The 23,749-nt window shown below is 43.4% G+C and overlaps 1 protein-coding gene across 1 annotated transcript in view; it reads left to right on the top strand.

The window, feature by feature from the left end:
* The window catches only part of nudcd1 (NudC domain containing 1), a 26,286-nt gene extending 2,537 nt beyond the window's left edge, over positions 1 to 23,749 (top strand). Inside the window, exons 2-10 of the mRNA XM_058047300.1 lie at positions 1,160 to 1,314; positions 2,090 to 2,275; positions 5,811 to 5,994; positions 6,227 to 6,418; positions 12,196 to 12,403; positions 12,473 to 12,617; positions 12,996 to 13,124; positions 19,726 to 19,885; positions 20,733 to 23,749. Coding sequence (XP_057903283.1) covers positions 1,160 to 1,314; positions 2,090 to 2,275; positions 5,811 to 5,994; positions 6,227 to 6,418; positions 12,196 to 12,403; positions 12,473 to 12,617; positions 12,996 to 13,124; positions 19,726 to 19,885; positions 20,733 to 21,022 — 1,649 coding nt within the window. The 3' untranslated portion in view covers positions 21,023 to 23,749. The remainder of the gene's footprint in view (positions 1 to 1,159; positions 1,315 to 2,089; positions 2,276 to 5,810; positions 5,995 to 6,226; positions 6,419 to 12,195; positions 12,404 to 12,472; positions 12,618 to 12,995; positions 13,125 to 19,725; positions 19,886 to 20,732) is intronic.

Here is a 23,749-nt window from a genome sequence, read left to right as displayed (position 1 = left end):
TGGCAGCAGCCCACCAGAGGAAACACCTCAAATATTCCGAGTTGGCGACGGAGTGCCGAGAGGCTGGCTGGAAAGCCAGGGTAGACCCTGTGGAGGTCGGGAGCTGGGCCTTTGTTGGCAAGACGGAAGTCCAACTGCTCCGCAGTGCTGGGATGACCGGGACAAGCCTGCGGAAAGCGGTGGCTCCGGAGGAAGGAAAAAGGATGGGGCCTAACGCCCTCTTGAGGGCAGCTGCAGGGAGTGGTGGGGAGACGTCCCCATACGCCACTGCCCCCCATCTGGAGATGTACTGGCATAGGGGGCGAAACGTCTGTGAACGGTGGTCTCCAGCTGATGACCCTGCAGCTGCCTGCATCGGCACCGGAGGAGGTGCGACAGGCCGGAAGGTCGAAGCAGGAACCGACAGCCGACCCGTGCAACAATCTAAAAATACATTTTCTCTACAATTTTTGCTTCTTTGACACGACTTTTAGGGGTGGGCAAAAGCGTTCATTTCAGTGAACCGGTTCATTCAGTAAAAAGATCCGTTCATTTGGGTCAATTGGTGGTTAGCCTGTGATCTCCCCCTGTGCATAGACCCGGTCCGCCGTGTCGAGTCAGTCTGTCACTCATGTTCACGTTGGTTCCGCCTCTACAGCGCAACAACACGTGATGGCGTGACAAAAAAGAACTAGCTCTTTTGAGACGTTCCGTTATGCCAATCAAGCTAAAAGCTAGCACACCCGTCTCTTGAGTAGTAAGGAAGGATGCTGCAAGGCCACATGGTCTCCACCAAGGCCACATGGTCTCCAGCAAGGCCACATGGTCTCCAGCAAGGCCACATGGTCTCCAGCAAGGCCACATGGTCTCATTCTTCTCACTGTACAGCTGGAATGGGTGCAAAATGGAAGAGGTTTTCTGTGCGGGTTGTTCCATGTAGCTGCTGTAACTCAACACAAAGGGTCCAAAATGGGCATCATAGGCCCCTTTATCTGGGATTCATAGAACCGTAGTCACAGTCAGAACTTTTATAAGAAGAAACCAGTTTTTTTTGAGCGTCTCTTTGAGAAGATCAGTCCCTTAAGATCCAACTCAGTCAAGCTAACGAAGTTGTTTGAAGTCCAGTATTTGGAGCAGCAATGAGGCTTAATCGGTCTTTTGGCTTGTCATTTGCGTGCAGCTGTGGAGGAGGTGAAGTTGAAGGATTGTCAGTACACGCTGGAGCACATGCGTGCCTTTGGCATGTACAATTACCTCCACTTGGACCCCTGGTACGAAGATAGCGTTGTGTTTGTGGACTGCAAAGGCCGAGTTCTCAGCCTCACCGTCACTTTGGTAAGACTTGACTAACATGTGGTTTTTCTTAGCAGGATCCTGCACCTTTACATTTTATATTATAAAGTCCAAACTTTTTCCACCAAGGGTTGCGCTCTGAAAAATCAGTGGAAGCCACTATTTTGTAGATGTTTCATAGAATTAATGTATCGTTTTTTTTAGTCTTTAATATTATAACTCTTAGCCTTAGTTTTTAGCCTGATTGAGCTCATTGTTTTGATTAGATTAGATTAGATTAGATTAGATATACCTTTATTGGTCCCTCAGTGGAGAAATTTACATTGCAAAGAGGACAGAACCAGTTAGTATAGTAAACAATAGTAAAGAAATAAACAACCTAAAAAGTATTAAAAAATTGCCCCAGGATTATATACAGTTACAGGATAATATGAAATATATGACCAGTATATACGCAATGAGATCTTGCTAGTATATGAAATATGAAGCATTAAGAATTTTGCACTTGGAACTTGATCAGATATTGCACAGTGAATGGCGTCTAGAATAAGTATAGCGAATATAAAAGTACTGCACAGATGTAGTACATAGCAGTGTGTATTGGCAGCAGTGCTGGTTGGTGCTCAGGCCCTCGCCATGGCAACACTAATAAGTCACAATGTTTATGTTTGTGGAGGTTCTGTTTGGAAGCAAGGTGCTTTCTTCAGCGTCCTACTAAGTGTCCGACTTGGAGTCCCAGAGAATATGGTGCTTTACATCGGCATTGCTGTGGGACACTCCAGTCAAAAAGCGCAATTTCTTTGTGTTTTGAATGCAGGACACGGCGCTAGGCAAGCCAAAAGAGGTCTTCTGCTTAGAGACTGATGCCGCCGCACACGAGGAGCGCCTCTGCGCCTCCCTCAGCTTCACCTCGGCTACTTGGGCCGCCCTCTCCGACGGGACCGGCAGACTGTACCTCCTTCGCACGAGCCAACGGGGGCAGAGCACCCACTGCAAATGGGAGGTGGGTGCACACTCACTTTGGGGTTTTGGTTCATGGATGATGGTGGTGGCCCATCACTACAAAATAAAAGCCCTACACCTTAAAACCAACTTCAAGACAATGTTGACTAATATATTGTATAAATGTATTCACAGCATATTCTATATAGTTTATTGTTTACATGCATATTGAGAAATTAAGTCAAAATATTATGAGGAAAAATCTGTTATCTAACAGGAAAAAGTCATAATTATATGAGAATACTGTTGTAACAAGATACATTTATAAGGGATACATTTATAATGTCATGTGTAGCATAAAGTTAAATGATTAAAGAAAAACATTTTTTTTGTAGTTGTGATATGAAAAACAAATGAAAAAAATCAAATTGTAATTTAGGTTGCAGAAAAACGTCTATTTTGAGAAGAAAGAAGAAAACATCATTGCACTAAAGTCATAATATCACAAGATTCGGGATGGATTTTAAGATTCTCTTACTTGTTTTTAAATGTCTTAACGGCTTTGCCCCTTCTTATTTATCTGATCTGCTTTTACCATATCAACCCCCGCGGACCCTGCGGTCCTCCGGCACTGGCCTTTTAGCGAAACCAAAACCCAGAACAAAAACCCACGGTGAGGCAGCATTTAGCCACTATGGCCCCCACCTGTGGAACAGCCTGCCGGAGAGCCTCAGGACTGCGGAGACTGTTGATATTTTTAAAAGAAGATTAAAGACGCACCTTTTTAATCAGGCTTTTAACTCATATTGTTAAGCTTTTATTATGTTTTCATCCTTTTAGTCCTATTTTCTGCTCTTATTCTTCAGCTTTTAACTCCAGTGTTTTGTTTTTATCTTGTTAGTCCGATTTTCTGCTCTTAATCTTCAGCTTTTAACTCCAGTGTTTTGTTTTTATCTTTCTAGTCATATTTTTTGCTCTTGGTCTTTAGCTTCTAACTTCAGTGTTTCCTCAGGGGGGTCCTCCACACTGGGGGCTGTTCGGGTCTGCTGAGGGGGTGCCATCCTTGGGTCCCTTCGACACGGCCGGCTGGGGGGTTCCTCCCTTTAATGTGGGGGTCCGCCCGTCTAACGGAGTCGGGGGGCCCGGGTGCTGGTCCTCCGATGGCACGGCCTGCAGCTCCTCCCAGTGTGGATGGCCCCAAAGGTGGCGTTTCCTTGTTCCTCAGTACCGTGCCATGTCTCCCTAATGTGGGTGATTGTGTGCTTGCGTGTGTGTGCGTGTGTGTGTGGGTCTAGTATGGAGGGTGGGAAGGAGGGGCTTTCTTTTTGCTTCATTGTTTTCCTTTTTAATTGTGGAAATTGTTTTAATTCTGTAAAGCACTTTGTGTTGAATCTCCTTGCAGGAAAAGTGCTATACAAATAAAGTTGATTTGATTTAAGAAGAACATTTACGAAAAGAAAGTTGAAATAGTTTGAAAATTAAAAATGAAAAAAATTGTAAAACAGCTGTAATATTCAGAGGATAAACTCATAATATTATGAGCATATGTCATTTTAATAGGGTCGTTGGTGTGAGAGACAGATGCGGAACACAGGGTTGGATGGAGGAGGTTGATTTGCTGTGGTGACCCCTGGAGGGAAAAGCCCAAAGAGAAAGAAGGAGAATGTCATTTTAACAGCATGGAGTTGAAATATAATATAAAACACCAATTTTTATATTATATAATATTAATATGCTTTAGGTTGCGGAAAAAGTTCCAAGAAGATGGTTAAAATAGCTTGGAGGGAAAAACAGCAACAGCAGAAATGGAAAAAAAAACAGCTGTAATGTTACAAGGAAAAAAGCCCAAAGAGAATAAAGTCGTATGCTATTGAGAAAAAAGTCACCATTTAACCAGAATAAACTCTTAAAAGTCTGATTAAAAATGTAATTTTACTAACATAGACTTGAAATATTAAAGAAAAACTATTTTGTCAATACTCATAGTCATAGTCCTAATAATAACTTCTTGGCTATAAAAGGTTCTTTTTTCAAAGCGACCGCTTGCTCCCAAAGACGTCCATCTATTAAATGGAGAGGCAAAAAGAGGTGATGACAATATCCGATCACAATAAAAGAGAGCATGTTTGGTGCAGTTTTAAGCGGGAAAACGGCCACAAGATGGCAGGAGTGCATTTTTCTAAGAACTTGCGGCGTTCCCATATTAATACACAGTGTGCGGTTACCAGGAAGGGAAAAATAACAGAATCTTGAAGCCTTGAAGAGATTATATACATTGAGGGGAAATTAAAACACATGCACACACACAGTTCAGTTCCAAATGTGAAAACGGGGTTACATTTGTCAATAAATTCTTATTTTTATGTAAAACAACAATTATTTTGATCAATAAATATGGCTGTGTCAAAGTGAAAGTTATGCTTGAAATGTACCTGTAGCTGTTTTTCTCCTTTTTGTTAAGAACTGATATTTTGTTGTTACTTTACTATTACAAAAGAATAGAAAAGGTAGAAAGAAACGTTTTTTGAAAGATGAGCATCTCCCCTTTCTTTTGGTATATTCCAATATTCTCTGTGCCTTGGAAAATCAGTCAAAATCATCAAAAAGTGCCTGTACAGAGAGGGGGCCTCTTGTGGAATAAAACTAAAATAAAACTTTTCAAGACAGCGTTAAGCAGCACTGACCCCGAGTGGCGAATTGTAATCTTTTCGAGAGTTAGTTTGTGTGTCCATCCAGAACTTATTAATCCAATATGTGCTCACATAACTTCATCACAACTAAGACTCTCCAGAAACTAGCTGTCTCTAGTCAAATGCAACCTGAGCTATGAACATCGGACCTGGTGTCTGCTGTGCCAAGCCGCCGATCAATGCCGTGCATACATTACATGAGGAATTTAGCAAAAAAACTAACGTGCTAACTGTCTGCATGCTAGCATCTAGCGAGATTGCACTCTATAGCGAGAGCGTCACGGCGGTCCTAGAATATCCCTGCATCACGCCATGTCTGTATTAGCGTTTAGATGCGAGCATTACAGCTAAAAGCATTCCTACATCATGTCATGTGTATATAGGCCTCTAAACAGGAGTCAAATAGCCCAAATTCCTCAATGCTAACAGTTAGCATGGTGACACCTAGCAAGGTAGCACTAAGTGGCGAAAGTGCCAAGGCAGTTCCATAGTGTCCATACATCATGCCATGTGTGTATTTGCCTTTAGACGTGAGTACATTAGCTAAAATGCTAACAGTTAGCATGTACCATCAAGCAAGAGAGCACCAAGTCCCAAAAGTGTTCAGGCAGTCCCATAATGCTAACTGCATTTTGTTGCCCTGTACCAGTGACATGAGCAATAACAATAAAGTTGAATCTAATCTAATCTAATAATGTCCCTACATGGCAGTGCATGCCCATAACTAACCGTCCCGAGGAATATTAAGATGGGCTGCTGTGCATTGACTGCTGCTTTGCAGTGCATGCCCATAATAATAATGGCGTTGTTAAATGAATGCCTCTCTGCATCAGACCAATACTTTCTAGGGAGCAGAGTGCCAATGGAGGCGAATAAATGGCTGATTTGTAGTGTTTGTCTCATCAGCCTCTGTTCAGCGAGGACTTGGGGGAGCCCTTCATCGTCCTCCATAGCACGGCACACGTTCAGGCGGGCATCCACACCATGGAGGTCCTGCTGCTCAGCATCCTCAAGGACACCCAGGAAACCACTGGAAGTGGCTACTCTGTGTCACTCGAGTGGATCACCGTCGCCAACACGGCAGGGCCGGGTGGGTACTGATTACACGACTTCCATGTCGATTAAACAAGCAGAGGGTGGACACGTGGAGATGCAGATCAATAGCAAAGCAAAGTCAGCCATGCTTCACCGTGTGATGGATTGAGGAATCCGGCAGTTGCTGATGTTGCAGAACTTTGCTGTCAAATCTGCCAAGAAGCTGTGACACGTTGTTCTTTTAAACGCCACCTCGGGGACTCATCTAGGAAGTGTCCTCCTCTCAGGTCTGGAGAAGAATTACAAAGTGACGAAGAGGCGCGTCTTGAGGGGGAAGTCGGTGCCTCATTACGCTGCGGTGACGCCACGTGGCGATGGCCTGATGGTGGCCTCAGAGAAGCCGTTTGTCTTCACGCACGTCGACAGCCGTCCCGTCAAGCAGCCCGCCACGGAGGCCATGGAGGTGGAGGAGACGACAGGTGGGTGCACGGGGAAAGGAGCACAACTGATTTCACAGGCTTTTACGGAGCCACCAAAACAAGACAAGATGGTCCAACATCACCATACAGTGGACGTTCGATTAACACTTAGTTACGACAAAACAAACCCAAAAATCAATAACTAATAATAATAACAACACATGCAAATCAACTTTTGCAAGCTCAACAATTTATCATTAATATCCAATTTAAGGTTCAATCTTGTGATTGGGAATTCCCTTTTTTGTGTGTGATTGGGAATTCCATATTTTTACACAATTAATCAAAATACACATTAGTTTTAGGCCAGGGTGATATTTTCAAGATATCGATATTTGCTTTAAAAGGGGCCCGCACGAGTGGTTAGCATGGTGGCCACACAGTCAGGCGATCAGGAAGACCTGGGTTCGAATCTCCACTTGAGTTCAGATGTTCTGTGCGTGCGTGGGTTTTGACCCCTGGTTTCTCCGACACATGAGCATGTTAGGTTAATAGGCCACTCCAAGTCGTTCGTAGGTATGAATGGGAATGGTTGAATATGTGCCCTGTGATTGGCTGGCCACCAGTCCAGGGTGTACCCTGTCTATCACACCAAGTCAGCTGGTGTAGGCTCCAGTAAACCCCCACCACCCTAATGAGGATAAGCGTCATGGAAAATGGATGGACTTTTTCCGCCCTTTGTATTGAGTTGTGGACTCCTGTCGAGCAGCTCCACGCAGGCTTCAGCATCTGGGATGGAGGAAGTAGTCAGGAAGGATAATAAGCAGTATCTTGGTCGGTACTTCCAATTCACAGCAGTAAAAAAAATCTTTATCACCACCTTAAAATGTATGAAGCTGCACCCTGTCGGCTGAGTTCCCGACGCGTTTCTCACGAAAGGGAAATTGCTAAGACGTGATTTCCGTTGAAACAGTAGAAACAAACGTGTGCTTTAGAAACCTGCTGAAAACCATGGACTCGCGATGTCCAGCGAGATCCGCAGTCACAACAAGCTCTACCACAAATGTACTACACTGCTGACGCCAAGCTGACGGACAAGTGCCGGCATTTTGTCTCCTCTTTGGCTACAGAAGAGGAGTCGGCTGTAAGAAAATGCCTTGGTGACCCCTAAAATAGCCAGTAGTACATGTAATCATATGGATGGATGTATCGTCTGATTTCACCCATGGATTATTGGGATCGGTATCAGCAGCATAAAACCCTGATGTGAACATCCGTAGACTCCATATTTGTTGTTTACTTTTAGTGAAAAAACAAAAAACTGAAAGTCAAACCAACCATCTTCCGATCTCTTCAGGAAAACTTAGTCTAAATCAGGGGTGTCAAACTCATTTCGCATCGTGGGCCACATACGGCCTAAGGAGATGTCAAGTGGGCCGGACCATTAAAATTATACCATACTCTGCTATAAATAACCAAAATATCATGTCTTTCCTTTGTTTTGGTGTAAAGAAGCACATTAGGAACATTAGGAAAATATTGAAATTTAATGAACTATCCTTTTACAAAACATTTTATGAAACACCTCATATTTCCTTAGACAAATGTGCAATTTACTTTTATCATTCACAAATATGCATTGCAACTGATCCCACTGATTGTACAAAGGCACACAACTTTAATTGGTACTGAAAAATATAGTAATGCACTTTCAGATTAAATGAGACTTTTAAAGAAAGGGATTTTTAAACCACTTACACATACGCATATAAAATGTAAATGTAATCCCTGCGTACACCTTACAAACTAAGGAGAGTGATTTGAAATGTGTAATGAAGAAAGTGTTCGCCTGTCCTGTAAATCTGTAAACTTCATACATGAAACATACATACACATACAATATATACTGAAAATTCATGGAGTTGTATGAACAGTAGAATTCCATCACACAACTTTTTTTGTTTTTATTTTTAAAGTTTTAACATTAAAGTGCACATTTTTTAAATCACCACAGTAAGGATTCATCTTCACAGAGCTGTATTCTTTCAATGCAAACAGTAAGCCGTCATATTTTTCGCTGTGATGAGTCTCGTAGTGGCGTCGAATATTATATTCCTTCAATACCGAAACTTGTTGCAAACACACCAAGCACAAAGGTTTTCCGTGCATGTCTGTAAATAAATAGGACGTGGTCCATTTTTCTTTGAAAATTCTACACTCCTTATCTACTTTTCTTCGTTTGGATAACGACATTTTGGCTAATGAGGGTGTAGCGAAGAGGTAGAGACCAAGGTATTAACAACGTCGTAACAAGCAGCAGATTTTCAGTCTGTCTCAGTGATGCGGCTTGTCTTCTACTCTGATGGAAAGAGTGCGCCCCTTAGCGGATAATCCATGAATTGCAGCGAATTAAAAATATGAATTCCATGTCTTTTATGCATTTTTTCCACTTTCAAATTATCCTGCGGGCCTGATCGAACCTCCTTGGGGGCCGGTTCCGGCCCGCGGGCCGTATGTTTGACACCCCTGGTCTAAATCGTCCTCCATCCATCCATTTTCTATACCGCTTATCCTCACAAGGGTCGCAGGTGAGGGTCCTCACTGGAGCCTATCCCAGCTTGGGGCAAGTGGCGGGGTACACTCTGGACTGGTGGCCAGCCAATCCCAGGGCACATATAGACAAACAACCATTCACACTCACATTCATACCTATGGACAATTTGGAGTGGCCAATTAACCTAGCATGTTTTTGGAATGTGGGAGGAAACCGGAGTACCCGGCGAAAACGTATACACGTACGGGCAGAACATGCAAACTCCACACAGAGCCTCCCCCCCACCATCCCATCTACATATAATATACACATACATATAATATAATATAAAATACACATAATATTTATCTTTTTATGATCTGAGCCGAGCTTTCACATCCCACTCTTTGCATCAGCTCCTTTTTATCAAGCAGTCGTAGTCGTACCCCCCCCCCCCCCCCCCCCCCCCCCCCCCACCTCTCATGACACGACCAGACAAACAGCAGCGAGTAGAGGCATACAGATACGCCTGCTGGTGGAATAATGGCAGCTCTTTTAGCCGCTCCTTTCATCAGCGCTTTCACAGAGTCAAGAGAGGAGGCCCTCGCCACACTCATGTGGCATGCAAATGGAAAATGGCACGACCTGAGGGTTTTTTTGGCCAATATTTGACCACATATTAAAAAAAAACATGGTTATACAACTAAAATCACAGCATAAATGTTGATTCAATCACTCAGAGAAGATGAATGTGTTCTAGTTGATTGACAGGTATAGGGTTAAACTGTGTGAACGAACCCAGCCTGCTAGTGTTGGGGTTTTTTTGGGGGGGTTTAGGTCCCCTACAGTAGCGCTTCACATTCATTCGCTCCTCATCCACACACCGGTGGCGGTATCTACGTCTGTATCACAGCTGCCTTGGGGTAGAATGCTGGAAACGTGGCTGCTAAGTCGGGCCTACAACTTTGGCGACCGCTACCAAACATTCATTGACACTCATCCACCAGTGTGGCCAGCACTGGAGTCTCTGGTGTCGCTCTTTCATTGCTTTGGAATTGTTGAACTGCATTAGCGAGACTTCCCGCTGCTGTGGTTGGACACGGCCAGACAGTCATTACGGACGTAACGTAGACCTGGAGCAAAACCACCGCTAGCGTCCTGGAAACATGCCCAAACCCCTTTTCCAGCGGATTAATAACAATAGCCACGTTTACATGAGGAGTTTTTCCGAAAACAATGGTACCCATGGAAAGGAATATTCCAATCTCTTGTCTACATGCGCCGCTATAGTCAAACAGAATAGTCAATGGGGCATGCCCGGTAAAACGTAAACATCAACATCACGTGATACCGACTTATTATATTACTCCGTATTACCAGTTTTTCCTTCGTCCGGTATTGAAATTTAGTTTGGATCAAAAACAAACTTTCCGCAGCCGGGATAAATTTAAACAGGAAAAGCATACAAGGGTTTAGATTGTGTTCCACAGATGGCGCTAATGCACACCAAAGCTGTTTGCCAACCGCCAACAGAAGAAGAAGAAGGAACCCCAACAACTTTCTGTTTGAGCAGGTACAAGATACCTCAATCGGATTGGGGAAAGGAATATTCCACCCCTGGGAATCCCATTATATGTTCTTTGGGAATGAGGTGTATACAATGGTTCAATTCTTTCCCTTTGAGCAATTGGAATATTTGGCTCCATGTATACGTGTCTAATGGCACATTTACCCATTACTGACTCATTTTTTAAACATTTCTATTTTAGCAGGTTTTTGTTTGTTTTTTACTCTTAAACGTTAGATGAGCTGATGTGACATCTATACAGCCTATTTGACTCTAACGCTCGTTTGCAATGAATTGTTTACTCCGTTTTTGTCTCATTCCCATGAAGGTTTACTTAAGAACCTTGTTCCGATATGAACTCTCTTTTTCAACTGGTCTTCCATTTTTGATTAGGATTGTATGTGTCTTAAGAGGCGGTGCCGTATTTCAAAGAAAGAGATTTCTGGAATGTGCTTCTGTTTGGCAGGAATGATAGCATCGCTCTTTTTTATTTCCCGGATTAAATCCTCTCCAACCAAGGGAGGAAATCTTTTCACCCGAGGCTGCAATGCGGAGAAAGGAGCAAAATGTAGTTGCCTGAAGGGAATCAGTCGCGGGGCGTCTCTCCCTTTCCCCAGGTCATCAAAGGACAGCTTGTTGTTTGTGAACATATCGCCATCAACTTGAGTGCGAGACTGCAAAATGGCTTGTGATGGAAGCGCTAACAGCGGGGCAAAGTCATTTCTTCAAGCCTTGTTGTTTGGCCTCTCAGCGGAGAAGCTAAAGCAGGAAAATTGATCAGGATCTGTTTGACGCTACTCTTATCTATACGTATACGTTAGGGTGCTCCCATCCATCGGCCGCAGATCGTAGTGAAAAAGGACGTTATTGACATTTGCCCATACTTGCTGTCAAACGCCCATCCCCTCCACCAATCAGCTTTTTTTTTTTAAGGAGTATCCGTTACGAATAATCCATTTTTGCCGGATACGAGTATGAAACAAGTACATTTCATCATTATCCATATTGGTGTTTTAAAGATAATTCTCATGATGTATTCACTCTTCATGCTCTGTGATTGGCCAGTCATGTCCCTAGGCGGCCACAGAGGAGCTGAGGGGTGTCTCACACGGTGCAATTGGGGAATTGAAAACGGCTCAGGTTGCCTTGGTCACACTGCCGAACTGTTTTGGTCATATGAGAATAAAGTCATAATTATGAGAAGAAAATAAATGTAAATTTAAAGGGGACCTAATATGCTAATTTTTCCACCCTTTGTATTGAGTTCTGGACTCCTATAGAGCAGCTACACACAATAACCCGCACGGAAAACTTCCAGATCTTCCAGACTATGCACTTATTTCCTAAGATTTGTATTACAAACTTTGGCATTACAAGAAGAAAGCTGGTAACAAACAGCAATAATGCCAAATAAAAGCAGTAATCTTGCAAGAATAATATCAAAATATTAGAGAAACAACAATAAAGTCCTAGTCTTATGAGGAAAAATGTTTTTTTCACAATTTTTGATGACAAAGTTGTCATTTTTGGAACATTTGATTGGAATTTGGAACTTGTCAGCATATCTACATGTGTGCTTTACAAAACATGAAAGTGGAAAAGTTGCTTCCTTAAATGTTTCACTATGTGACCCGCCCTAGAAAAAGTGTACACAGTACACGTATTTATGGAAATATTTTGTCATCACAGTGATCAGTTGTTTGACTAATGACTAACTCCAGCAGCTCTTGCATCCAGACCCCTTCTACTACTGGCAGCAGACGGCGGAGGACATCACGGCCAGCGTGCGCATGCCCGAGGGCATCAACAAAGAAGCCGTGCACTTCCGGCTGATGGCGGACAACATTAGCGTTGGTGTGCAGGGCTTGGCTCCCTTGCTGGAAGGCCAGCTGTACGCCTCGGTGGACCCGGAGGCCAGCACATGGATCTTCAAGGAAGACAAGAGGTGTGCAAACCTGCTCCATCGTGCATTTTTACACCATTTCAACTGAACCCTTATTTGCTGTCCCCTCAGCCTGGAAGTGACCCTTCAGAAGCATACTGAGGGGCCCATGTGGCCTGAACTGGTTATCGGCGACCGCAGGGGGGAGCACGTGATGAATGATGAGCAGGCCGCCCTCATCCATGAGAGGCTGACCCACCTGACCTCCGAAGACCTGGTGAGGCCTGTCATGCCACTGAGTTAAATATGTTCTGTATGTTTGATGCCCAAACTGCAAGTTCTTAGAGAAGGATAAAGTTTGAAGAGTACTACATCCCTGTGGTACTTGGTATGGTACTTCGAAAGAAGTCTTCTCTTACTGCTTGTTTGACCTCCCCTTCATTCAATTTGTCTTCTCCAACTTTGAAATGAACCTCCGTCCTACCCCCGCCCCCCACAACACAACCCCTTCAGTTGCTCCGAGCCCCCCTTCAGCCTCCACGTTAGCATCGTCTGTTCCCACTGGAGGACCTCCATGCTAAGCAGGCCCTACTACGCTGCTAATCGATGCAAACGCCGGACTGACCCGCCTTCTCCATCTCCATCTCTTCTCCAGCACAGCGCCAAACCTGACAGGGACGAGCCAGCCTGCAACCCCCAGGAGCTGGAGGACTGCGACGGCTTCCCAGAAGACACCTCCAGCCTCACACACTTTGATGGCGAGTCGCTCAAGCCCACTCAGGTGGTGAGTAGTAAACACTTGAACATCAACGCTCACGTTCTGTTAGCACCTTGGACATCCTTGAGCACCTCCACCCCCGCAAGGTTGATTCACAAGGCAGTCAGGTACTTTTAAAAACACTTCCATCGCTATTTCCATCACACATTCAGGAAAGGAACCGTATTTCACCAGCTGGACTACCATTTTATGAATAATGTATTTAGAAATGTTTCTATTTGTGGGAACGCTGAAAGCATTGAAACGCATGAAAATGTAACTCTTAAAAATGAATGTCCTCTTTAAATGGCGCCCCCTACTGGTGAAAGGTCACTTTGTGGCTTCGTGGCTTCCCAATCCAAAGGCACCCTGTTCAATTCCCGCATTTCTATGCAGTCATCATGTTGTATGAAGTTAGATGACAGCACACAGACGTCACTGTTCCCATACCCCCCCCCCCCCCCAACTAACTGGGGTGATGTGATTGCAACCATTGAACTGACTTCTGTAAATATTAAATATAATATACATTTACAGTCATTTAATATTGTTGTGAGTGGGCTGGGTAGTCTAAAATGACTTATCCCCCCCAAAGCTGCATGATCGCTGCCGTGCTGCATGATCGCCCCTCCCTTCCCTCAGTCAACATCCAATCACTGTTAGTATGCAAATGAGCCAAGACGCAGAAATAGAGCGTGGCCCATTAGACAACAACTAAAAACAAAGATTCATATAATATCGGTTGTTAAAATCTTGCTGTAGGATATTTTATTTTGCTTTTATTTTTCATTTTCCCCCCTGAAGAGTGTTTGTGTATATATAAGCACAACACACCATCTTGTAAAAAAACATGTTCAATGATTTATGTTGGCATTCATGCTGCAGCAAAGGTGTCATTTGTCATTTAAAGCCTCCAAATGTGTACTGTTGTGTGTTTGGCTTGAAGCGGACTTGCTGTAAGCAGCAGGAAGTACTCTGGTCGTCGGCTGGCTGCCCTGCATGGTATCCTCCGAGGTTAACAACGCGTCATGCTTGGCTATTTCATCACAAGCTGAGCAGTCGCGCGGAAAACACGTGATGACGTTTTTTCCTCCGCTTATTTTCAGTCAAAACGGACCTTTTTTATACTGTTGCACATCTGTAGAGAACATTTTAGGGTGATAGAGTAGGGTAGGGTCTGGTACTATACTATTTTATTACTGTTATTACGGTTAGTACTGTGGACTAGTCCACAAACCTGCTGAAGCCGGACACCTTTCCAACGTTACCTGGTGGTGTGGAAGAGTCAGAAGAACAAGCAGTCAGTAACAGTTTATCAGGGTCTAACTGTCTTCATTTTGGGGAAGTCATGGAGCAAAAGCAGTTGTCTGTGTAGCATTATAGAGTGTGCATACAGGTAGCGGGGTTGCTAATAGCCGTTTCCCACCACAATTAGTGGCCGCTAAACACTGGTAGTCCTGCACAACACATTACATGTTACTGATGATGTTGAAAACTAAGGCTAAAATGCTAAAGCTACTTACCATTGAGAGACATATTGAAGTAACCTCTTTTCTTGACAAACTTTGGACTGTCCGGTATCAACTTCTGGATCGGATTCGGGATCCTGCACAGACGGTATGGCTGAAAAAAACATGGAAAAAATACATTAAAACAGACAAAGAAATATAGCTGAAGAAATACCAGCTTTCTGTGCTGGTTATTGTGTGTAGCTGCTCTATAGGAGTCCACAACTCAACAATTAGCATCATAGATCCCCTTTAAAACCTAACTTGAAGGAGTAGTTGAGATGTATTTTTGGACATGTAGTTGTATGACACCCCCATAAGCAGCCACTCACTCCCCACTTCATACCCTGAGCCGAGTTCTGGTGGGATTTCGGTGCTGAGGAAAGTAGTTCCAGGTAGTTGCTGGGTACTGTTAAGCACAGAGCTTGGCTTCTCAAAACAATATGCGTTATGCAATATGCAATATATTTGCATCACAAAAAGGCCTACTGGAAAAAAAATCACACCTTGCAAATGGCTCCCTGTTATTTTCTGGGCCGTCGTATCACTTGGCACCCTGGCAGAGATCTAAAGAAGTTCAGGTACAAAAGACAAAGAAAGTCATTGAGACTTTTCAGTCTGGAAAAGGTTCTAAAACCAATTTTTGGGAATCTAATATAATCTAGTGATGACAACAAATAGAGCTCAGAGTGGAATTTAAGAGCTTATATCTAGCCATTTCTATGGTTTTCATACTTTAAAATGTATTCAAAATTAACAGCCATTTTTTCCATGACTGTATGCTACTGAAATAATTGTATATAATAGTTTATTCTCGTAAAATTTAGACTTATTTTCCATGCTAGAATATGACTTTTTTTCTTTTAATATTTTGACTTTATTCTCTGAAAATTCCAAGTTTTTTTTTTAATGTTCTATTTCAACTTTCTTCTTTTACATTCTCTTCTTAGAATTATGACTTTATTGCCTTAATATGTATTACTTTATTCTTGTAACAACATTTTGTTCCCCAACCTAATTTTCCATAAATGTCAACTTTATTTAGTTACTGATATAATGACTTTTTTTATATATTTTTTTATATATATATATATATATGCTCTATATATATGCTATATATATATATATATGCTATATGCTATATATATATATATATATATATATATATATGCCGTATGGACACGTCTGTTTTTCTCTGTAAATGTAGTGGCTTTGGCTTGAACAACGGAAGTGACTGTATACGACTACGATAGCATTATTTTTCCTCATCATAGTATGAGTTCATCGAGTGGTTAGCGTGCAGGCCACACAGCTAGGAGACCACGAGTTTGATTCCACCCTCGGGCATCTCTGTGGGTACTCTGGTTTCCTCCCGCATTCCAAAAACATGCTAGGTTAGACTCCAACTGTCTATATGTGCCCTGTGATTGGCTGGCGAACCAGTCCAGGGTTTAACCCCGCCTCCCGCCCCAAGACAGCTGGGATAGGCTCCAGAATGCCCACGACCCTCACCCTAAAATTGTGACTTTTTCGAATAGGATTTTTTTTCTTGTATTATTTTGACTTTGAATTAGACTAGACTAGACTAGACTAGACTAGACTAGACTAGACTAGACTAATAATAGACTTTGGAGGCCCCCCCTGTTTTAAAGTTTTCTTTTAGACACTAAACTTGTACGTTTGTTCTGTCACGGAAAGCATGGAGTAAAAAAACCAAAAACCCTAAACAATCTAAACGGCGGATTAAAGTGGATTAAACGGAAAGAGCATCCTGCGGTAGTCTTCCATCATTGAAGGATGACCTTGTGAGCTTCTAATGAAGAGGAAGCTGAATGTCCACAGCTAATGTTCCTCTTTCACTTTCATTTTGTGTCCATTACAAAGCTCCCACAGGAGTCCACTCTCCTGTGTAATGAATGGAAGGCTTATAATTAGCGTGGACGTCTTTCCATTGAAAGCCCTTTTAATGTTCCTCTGCTGCCCACAAATAACCAGAAGCCTTTTGAAGACCACCAGCATCTGTGCAAGCGTGTGTTTGTTTATCTCAACCTCATCCGGAAAGGAAAGCCTTCCCCTCCTGTTTTTCTTCACCTGCTCATTGTGTCGGCCTGAATGCTTGGCCCTGCTCTCTGAGATATCTGCTGACCTTCTGTTCTCCCCTTTCATCTTGAAATTGTAGCACATCCTATTCATTTAGCGTCTTTTGTCCATCCGCCTCTCCATGGCCACGCTCGCCGGCGAAGACGTTCAGTGGACTTATTCTGGTTGCTCTGCACAGTGGAGCCAATTGTTCAAGTTGAAGTCATCTCTAAGCAGTGATGTGCAGTGCTCCCCTGCAAGGTGTTTGTGTGTGTGTGTGTGGGGGGGGGGTTGATGGCATCATTTTGACAACATTTTGGAACCCCCGGTATAGAATAACAACAGAATCACACAAACACGGAATATACGTATGTCAAGAATTCAAACAAAAGAGGTATCTTGGTGAAGGTGGGCACCAGGCCACCCTTGTTTGGCCTTCAGGGGGAAATCTGCCACTTGAGTTATTTTTTTATTTTATTTTATAATGTCACCCCTTTCACTCCACTTCTTTAGAGCTCACGGTCCTTGTAAGCTTTTGTGATGTGGGAACAGGTCCTTGGTAGTTTATTGTGAAAAGCCACAGCGGTGTTGCTAGCGCAGCTGGAAGTGTCCGCCAATAATAATTAGATAACGTTTCTTTTCCAATTTATTCAACAAGCTCCTGGGGAATTGAATATCGTCTATCGGCTAGTCAACACACCAAAATGCACAATGAGTGGAGGCTGGAATATTATTTTGAAGATGCATTTATTGGCTTGCGGGCGATTCAAAAGGCGAAGAACAGAAATACAGTGAAAGCCCTTCTTATGCTTATAATTTCATATCTTGGATTCAACTATATGCGACATGGGTGAGCGCCATACATAAAAAGTGTTAAAAACTAAAGCATTTTTGGAAAATGTTATACATAATATCATGGGAATAGAGCCAAAAATATGATGGAAATGAAGTCAAAGTATAGCAAGAATAAAATGTACAAAGGTGATATATTATTTGATATATTTGGAATATTAAAGAGTGAAAGTGTGGGGGGGTGATACTAATAATAGGATTTGTTCTATTATATTATTTATAATATATAGTCATGGAAAAAATGATCCGACCAGCCTTCTTTCTTCAGTTTAATAATCAATTTGAATGCCTGATACAACTAAAGGCGACATAAAACAATAAGAACAATAACAGCTCATAAGTAGGGTTGGGCGATATTTTTTATGTATAGATTCTTCCATCATAAGAAAATGATTTATACCGCTACAAATGGATACATGAGACCAATCAAATGCTGTCATGGTGAGAAGGAACGTTAGTGTGGGGAAGTATTTACTCGGCGGACCTCCCGACAGAAACGGGTTAAAGTGGTGACGAACGCCGCCGAAATCTGGCTGAATCTCCTCGTACTAGCAGAGGTTAGCTTCATTTGGGACGCCAAGTCGTTGTGTGTGCGCGTGACTCGGGGTCAATTAGTATGGTATTTTTTCCTAGGTTGGCTGTTCCTGCCACTTATACTCCAGAGCGACTTATACATGAAAAAAGTGTTTGCATGTTAGAACTTGCCTTCCAAGATGGCGTAATGTCTGTTTTGGTCAAGTAGTTTGGAAAAGAAATGACCTGCAAAAAAATGCTACTTATACATGCTTGGGTTTTCTCCAGTTACTCCAGTTTACTCCCACATTCCAAAAACGTGCACGTTAAGCTAAGTTCAATGGCGACTGGAAATTGTCCGTTACACTCCAGACTGTGCAAATGAAGTCTACTATATGTGCCCTGCCATTGGCTGGCTGACCCCGCCTCTCACCCAAAGTCAGCTGGGATAGGCTCCAGCATACCCCTGCTATCCTAATGGAGATATTCAGCATAGAAAATGGATGGATAGATTATGGAGGGCTGTTACTTCTCCAGAAGAGACCATCTACAAGAAATACATTTTTACCTGCAATTGGGTCTTCATCTCTGCATCCTGGGCTCGCACCGTGAAGCCCTCAAGCCCGATCCTGGGCTCGCACCGTGAAGCCCTCAAGCCCGATCCTGGGCTCGCACCGTGAAGCCCTCAAGCCCAATCCTGGGATTGCACCGTGAAGCCCTCAAGCCCGATCCTGGGATCGCACCATGAAGCCCTCAAGCCCTCAAGCCCAATCCTGGGATCGCACCGTGAAGCCCTCAAGCCCAATCCTGGGATCGCACCGTGAAGCCCTCAAGCCCGATCCTGGGATCGCACCGTGAAGCCCTCAAGCCCAATCCTGGGATCGCACCGTGAAGCCCTCAAGCCCGATCCTGGGATCGCACCGTGAAGCTCTCAAGCCCAATCATGACAGTTTTGGGATCCTGAAAATTGGATCATATTGCACATGTGAACTCTCTTCTTCTTCTCGAAGTGAAAGTGGGAGACACAAAACAGACAAACATTGCAAATGGCAAAATATTCAAGCCACCAAAATGCTGGAGTTCATTTTCATTTATTTTGTGATTCATGATTTATTATGGTCCCTACGTAAGTGCTCACAAGATATTTTGTGACACCCCTAATAATATAATTTCATGGCAGTTTGTGGGACAATAAACATTAGAAAACACCTGCATCATTTTGTCATGCAATGAACTAGTTAGTCCAGTCATAGTTTGGTCTTTTACTTTGAAAAATGAATATTAAAATCATGTAGCATGGTCATGCGTGGCTATGCTCATATTGAAGAATGCTCAGGCTCTCACATTCCTTCACCGGGTCTGCATCTCCTCTCCGTCACGCTTGGTTAGTGTTCATACCAGAATGCCCCCATCCTCCTCCTCCTCTTCCTCCTCGCCGCCTCGCCGCCTCGCTGCCGTGTTTGTCAGCCGACAAGCGTGCCGACTGCCAAATAGTGCGAAAATGAGTTTTGGAGTGGAGGCGTGATGGCTTGTACTGGGGTCCACGGGGTTAGGTGGGATGCTGGGTGTGACTGGCTCCACGCCTCAGTGGGATCATCTCATGCACACAAAACACACGGCAAATGGCGGCCATTATGAATCATAAATAACCATCGGTGAATGTCATTCTGCCACAGGTGAATCTGGGCAGCCATCAGTACCTCTTCACCGTGGAGGTCCACCCCGCCCAGATGCCGTGTCTCTGCCTGCGGCACGACGTGGACGCCCTGCTGTGGCAGCCCCGGCCCGACCAGCCCGCCGACATGTGGGAACACGTCGCCACCTTCAACGCCCTGGGTAAGACAGGCGCCCGTGGTACCCCGGCTTATTTTATTTGTTTGGACGTTTGGACCGCCACAGCTCCATTTGGGGCATTTTGATTGACAGTCTGATTTTCAATTCTAAATGCTTGTGAGCCTATTTAGGAACATTATTATGGAAAGGATTATTATGAAAGAATTGCCTCCATGCACCTTTCCTTCATCAAATGTACAAATAGTCAGAAAACATTTTATCCTAATTGCAATTTTAAAAACACATGAAAATACATAGAAATTCATCATTGTATTACAGTCAGTATTATTTTATTACTGCAATACTGCAACTATTAGAAATCCCACAGTTTTTTAAATCAATCTGAGCTGCGATTTGTCCTACTTTTTGGACGGTCATTGAACGCACCATGGACCATAGATGTATTTGGATGTGTTATTCTCTCGCCTTCATATTTGCTCCGGAATGCTGCTACGATGTGGGAATGGAAAGCATAAATTTAAGCTGTGATGACTTGGGGATGCGGTTCTTTATTAAATATGGGATATGACTTCATAGCAAATATGACAAAGCCGCCATGCTTGCATCCTTTCATTTTTTCTACGCCGTCCTTGCTGGAAAAGGTTGTGTGTGTTTAGCATTTAATGATCATTTTGGATCATGAACGTCGGCAAATAATCACTTTGCGTGTTTTTGTAGCGAGAGCTGGAGGCTCACAAACTTTATTAGTCTTCATTGGGGGGGGGGGGGGACAAAAGCTGGCTGGTGGGGCAGGACTACGGTGGATAATCCCATTTTAGGAGAGTGGAAAAGATCATTGGTTTTCACTTTGTCATGTGACACGCCCACCCCCCTCTTGTCCCCCCGGCAGGCTATGTGCAGGCCTCCAAGCGGGACAAGAAGTTTGCCACGTGTGCCCCCAACTTCTCCTACGCCTCACTGTGCGAGTGCCTACGCCGTGCTTTCATCTACCGGCAGCCGTCCCCGGTGGACGGCGTCCTCTTCAACCGGAAGCAGGGGCGGCAGGTAGGGCAGGTTGCCAAGCAACAGGTGGCCAGCCTGGACTCTGACAAAAGCATCCTGGGCTTCAGGGCCTCCAACGAGAGGCTCTACGTCCTGACTGCTGCTCACCTCTTTGTGCTGAAGGTTAATAATCATTAGATGGGAAGATGAGCATCCCAAAAATACTCAAAGTGTAGCCTTTGACATATTGGACAAATAAATGCATTATTCATGACATATATCACACAAATGTGTTGTCATCTATAACTCAAAGCCGAGAGCGTTTGTTCAGATAGCTTAGCATACGTTGGATTGTTTAGGCCACCTCTGCCTTCTGCCCACGGACCTCCATGTCCTCCATGTCCTCCATGTCCTCCATGTCCTTCATGTCAAATGTCTGCTTGCATTAGCTGAATACACAAAACGCTGAGTTCCAATAACGACATCACATCTTTAAGTGAATGAAATCCACGCGCTAACGTTCATCTAAAGTGGCGACTCGTCAATGCAGGCTTGTCGTTCCACCGTTATTCCACATATTCATCATTCATCATCATTCTTCATTTAAATTTTGATGGGCATGCAACCTGTGCTGTGAACCTCGGGCCCGTGTCTGCTGTGCCACGCCGCCGAGCCATGCCGTGCATACATTACAGGAGGAATTTAGCAAAAAAGCTAACATGCTAAATATTAGCACACTAGCATCTAGCGAAATGGCACTCTATAGCAAAAGCGTCAACGTGGTCCTACAATATCCCTGCATCATCCTTTAAACAGGATACAGCTAAAATGTTAGCATGCTAACAGTTCACATGGTAGCATCTAGCAAGAAAGCACCAAGTCCCAAAAGTGTTGAGGCAGTCCCATACTGCCCCTACATCATGCCATGTGTGTATTTGCCTTTGGACATGAGTAAATTAGCTTAAATGCTAATATGCTAACGGTTATCATGCTAGTACCTAGCAACAGAGCATCAAGTATCCAAAATGCCAAGGCTGTCCGATAACCTCCCTGCATAATGCCATGTGTGTATTTGCCTTTGGACATGAGTAAATTAGCTTAAATGCTAACATGCTAACGGTTATCGTGCTAGCACCTAAGAACAGAGCCTCAAGTACCCAAAGTGCCAAGGCTTTCCTATAACCTCCCTGCATAATGCCATGTGTGTATTTGCCTTTGGACATGAGTAAATTAGCTTAAATGCTAACATGGTAACGGTTATCATACTAGCACTTAGCAACAGAGCCTCAAGCATCCAAAGTGCCAAGGCTTTCCTTTAACCTCCCTGCATAATGCCATGTGTGTATTTGCCTTTTTGACATGAGTACATTAGCTTAAATGCTAATATGCTAATGGTTATCATGCTAGCACCTAGCAACAGAGCCTCAAGTACCCAAAGTGCCAAGGCTTTCTTATAACCTCCCTGCATAATGCCATGTGTGTATTTGCCTTTGGACATGAGTAAATTAGCTTAAATGCTAATATGCTAACGGTTATCATGCTAGCACCTAGCAACAGAGCCTGAAGTACCCAAAGTGCCAAAGCTGTCCTATAACCTCCCTGCATAATGCCATGTGTGTATTTGCCTTTGGACATGAGTAAATTAGCTTAAATGCTAACATGCTAAAGGTTATCATGCTAGCACCTAGCAACAGAGCCTCAAGCATCCAAAGTGCCAAGGCTTTCCTATAACCTCCCTGCATAATGCCATGTGTGTATTTGCCTTTGGACATGAGTAAATTAGCTTAAATGCTAACATGCTAACGGTTATCGTGCTAGCACCTAAGAACAGAGCCTGAAGTACCCAAAGTGCCAAGGCTTTCCTATAACCTCCCTGCATAATGCCATGTGTGTATTTGCCTTTGGACATGAGTAAATTAGCTTAAATGCTAACATGGTAACGGTTATCGTGCTAGCACTTAGCAACAGAGCCTCAAGCATCCAAAGTGCCAAGGCTTTCCTTTAACCTCCCTGCATAATGCCATGTGTGTATTTGCCTTTTTGACATGAGTACATTAGCTTAAATGCTAATATGCTAATGGTTATCATGCTAGCACCTAGCAACAGAGCCTCAAGTACCCAAAGTGCCAAGGTTGTCCTATAACCTCCCTGCATAATGCCATGTGTGTATTTGCCTTTGGACATGAGTAAATTAGCTTAAATGCTAACATGGTAACGGTTATCATGCTAGCACTTAGCAACAGAGCCTCAAGCATTCAAAGTGCCAAGGCTTTCCTTTAACCTCCCTGCATAATGCCATGTGTGTATTTGCCTTTTTGACATGAGTACATTAGCTTAAATGCTAATATGCTAATGGTTATCATGCTAGCACCTAGCAACAGAGCCTCAAGTACCCAAAGTGCCAAGGCTTTCTTATAACCTCCCTGCATAATGCCATGTGTGTATTTGCCTTTGGACATGAGTAAATTAGCTTAAATGCTAACATGCTAACGGTTATCATGTTAGCACCTAGCAACAGAGCCTGAAGTACCCAAAATGCCAAGGCTGTCCTATAAGCTCCCTGCATAATGCCATGTGTGTATTTGCCTTTGGACATGAGTACATTAGCTTAAATGCTAACATGCTAACGGTTATCATGCTAGCACCTAGCAACAGAGCCTGAAGTACCCAAAGTGCCAAAGCTGTCCTATAACCTCCCTGCATAATGCCATGTGTGTATTTGCCTTTGGACATGAGTAAATTAGCTTAAATGCTAACATGCTAACGGTTATCATGCTATGTTATCAGAAAATCCAAAATGTTTTTGTTTATTTGTGTCATCTGAAAATAAGATAATGCTTTTCAATAGTAAATGCCATTTATGAACATTGAGCAAACCAGTTAGGAGCTTTTAAATAAGGTTTTTCCACATTATTAAAGCCCTCT

Source organism: Doryrhamphus excisus, chromosome 14 (assembly GCF_030265055.1).
Source record: "Doryrhamphus excisus isolate RoL2022-K1 chromosome 14, RoL_Dexc_1.0, whole genome shotgun sequence".
Lineage (NCBI taxonomy): Eukaryota > Metazoa > Chordata > Actinopteri > Syngnathiformes > Syngnathidae > Doryrhamphus > Doryrhamphus excisus.
Note: the sequence above shows the minus strand (reverse complement) of the source record. Positions and strands in the feature narration are given on the sequence as shown.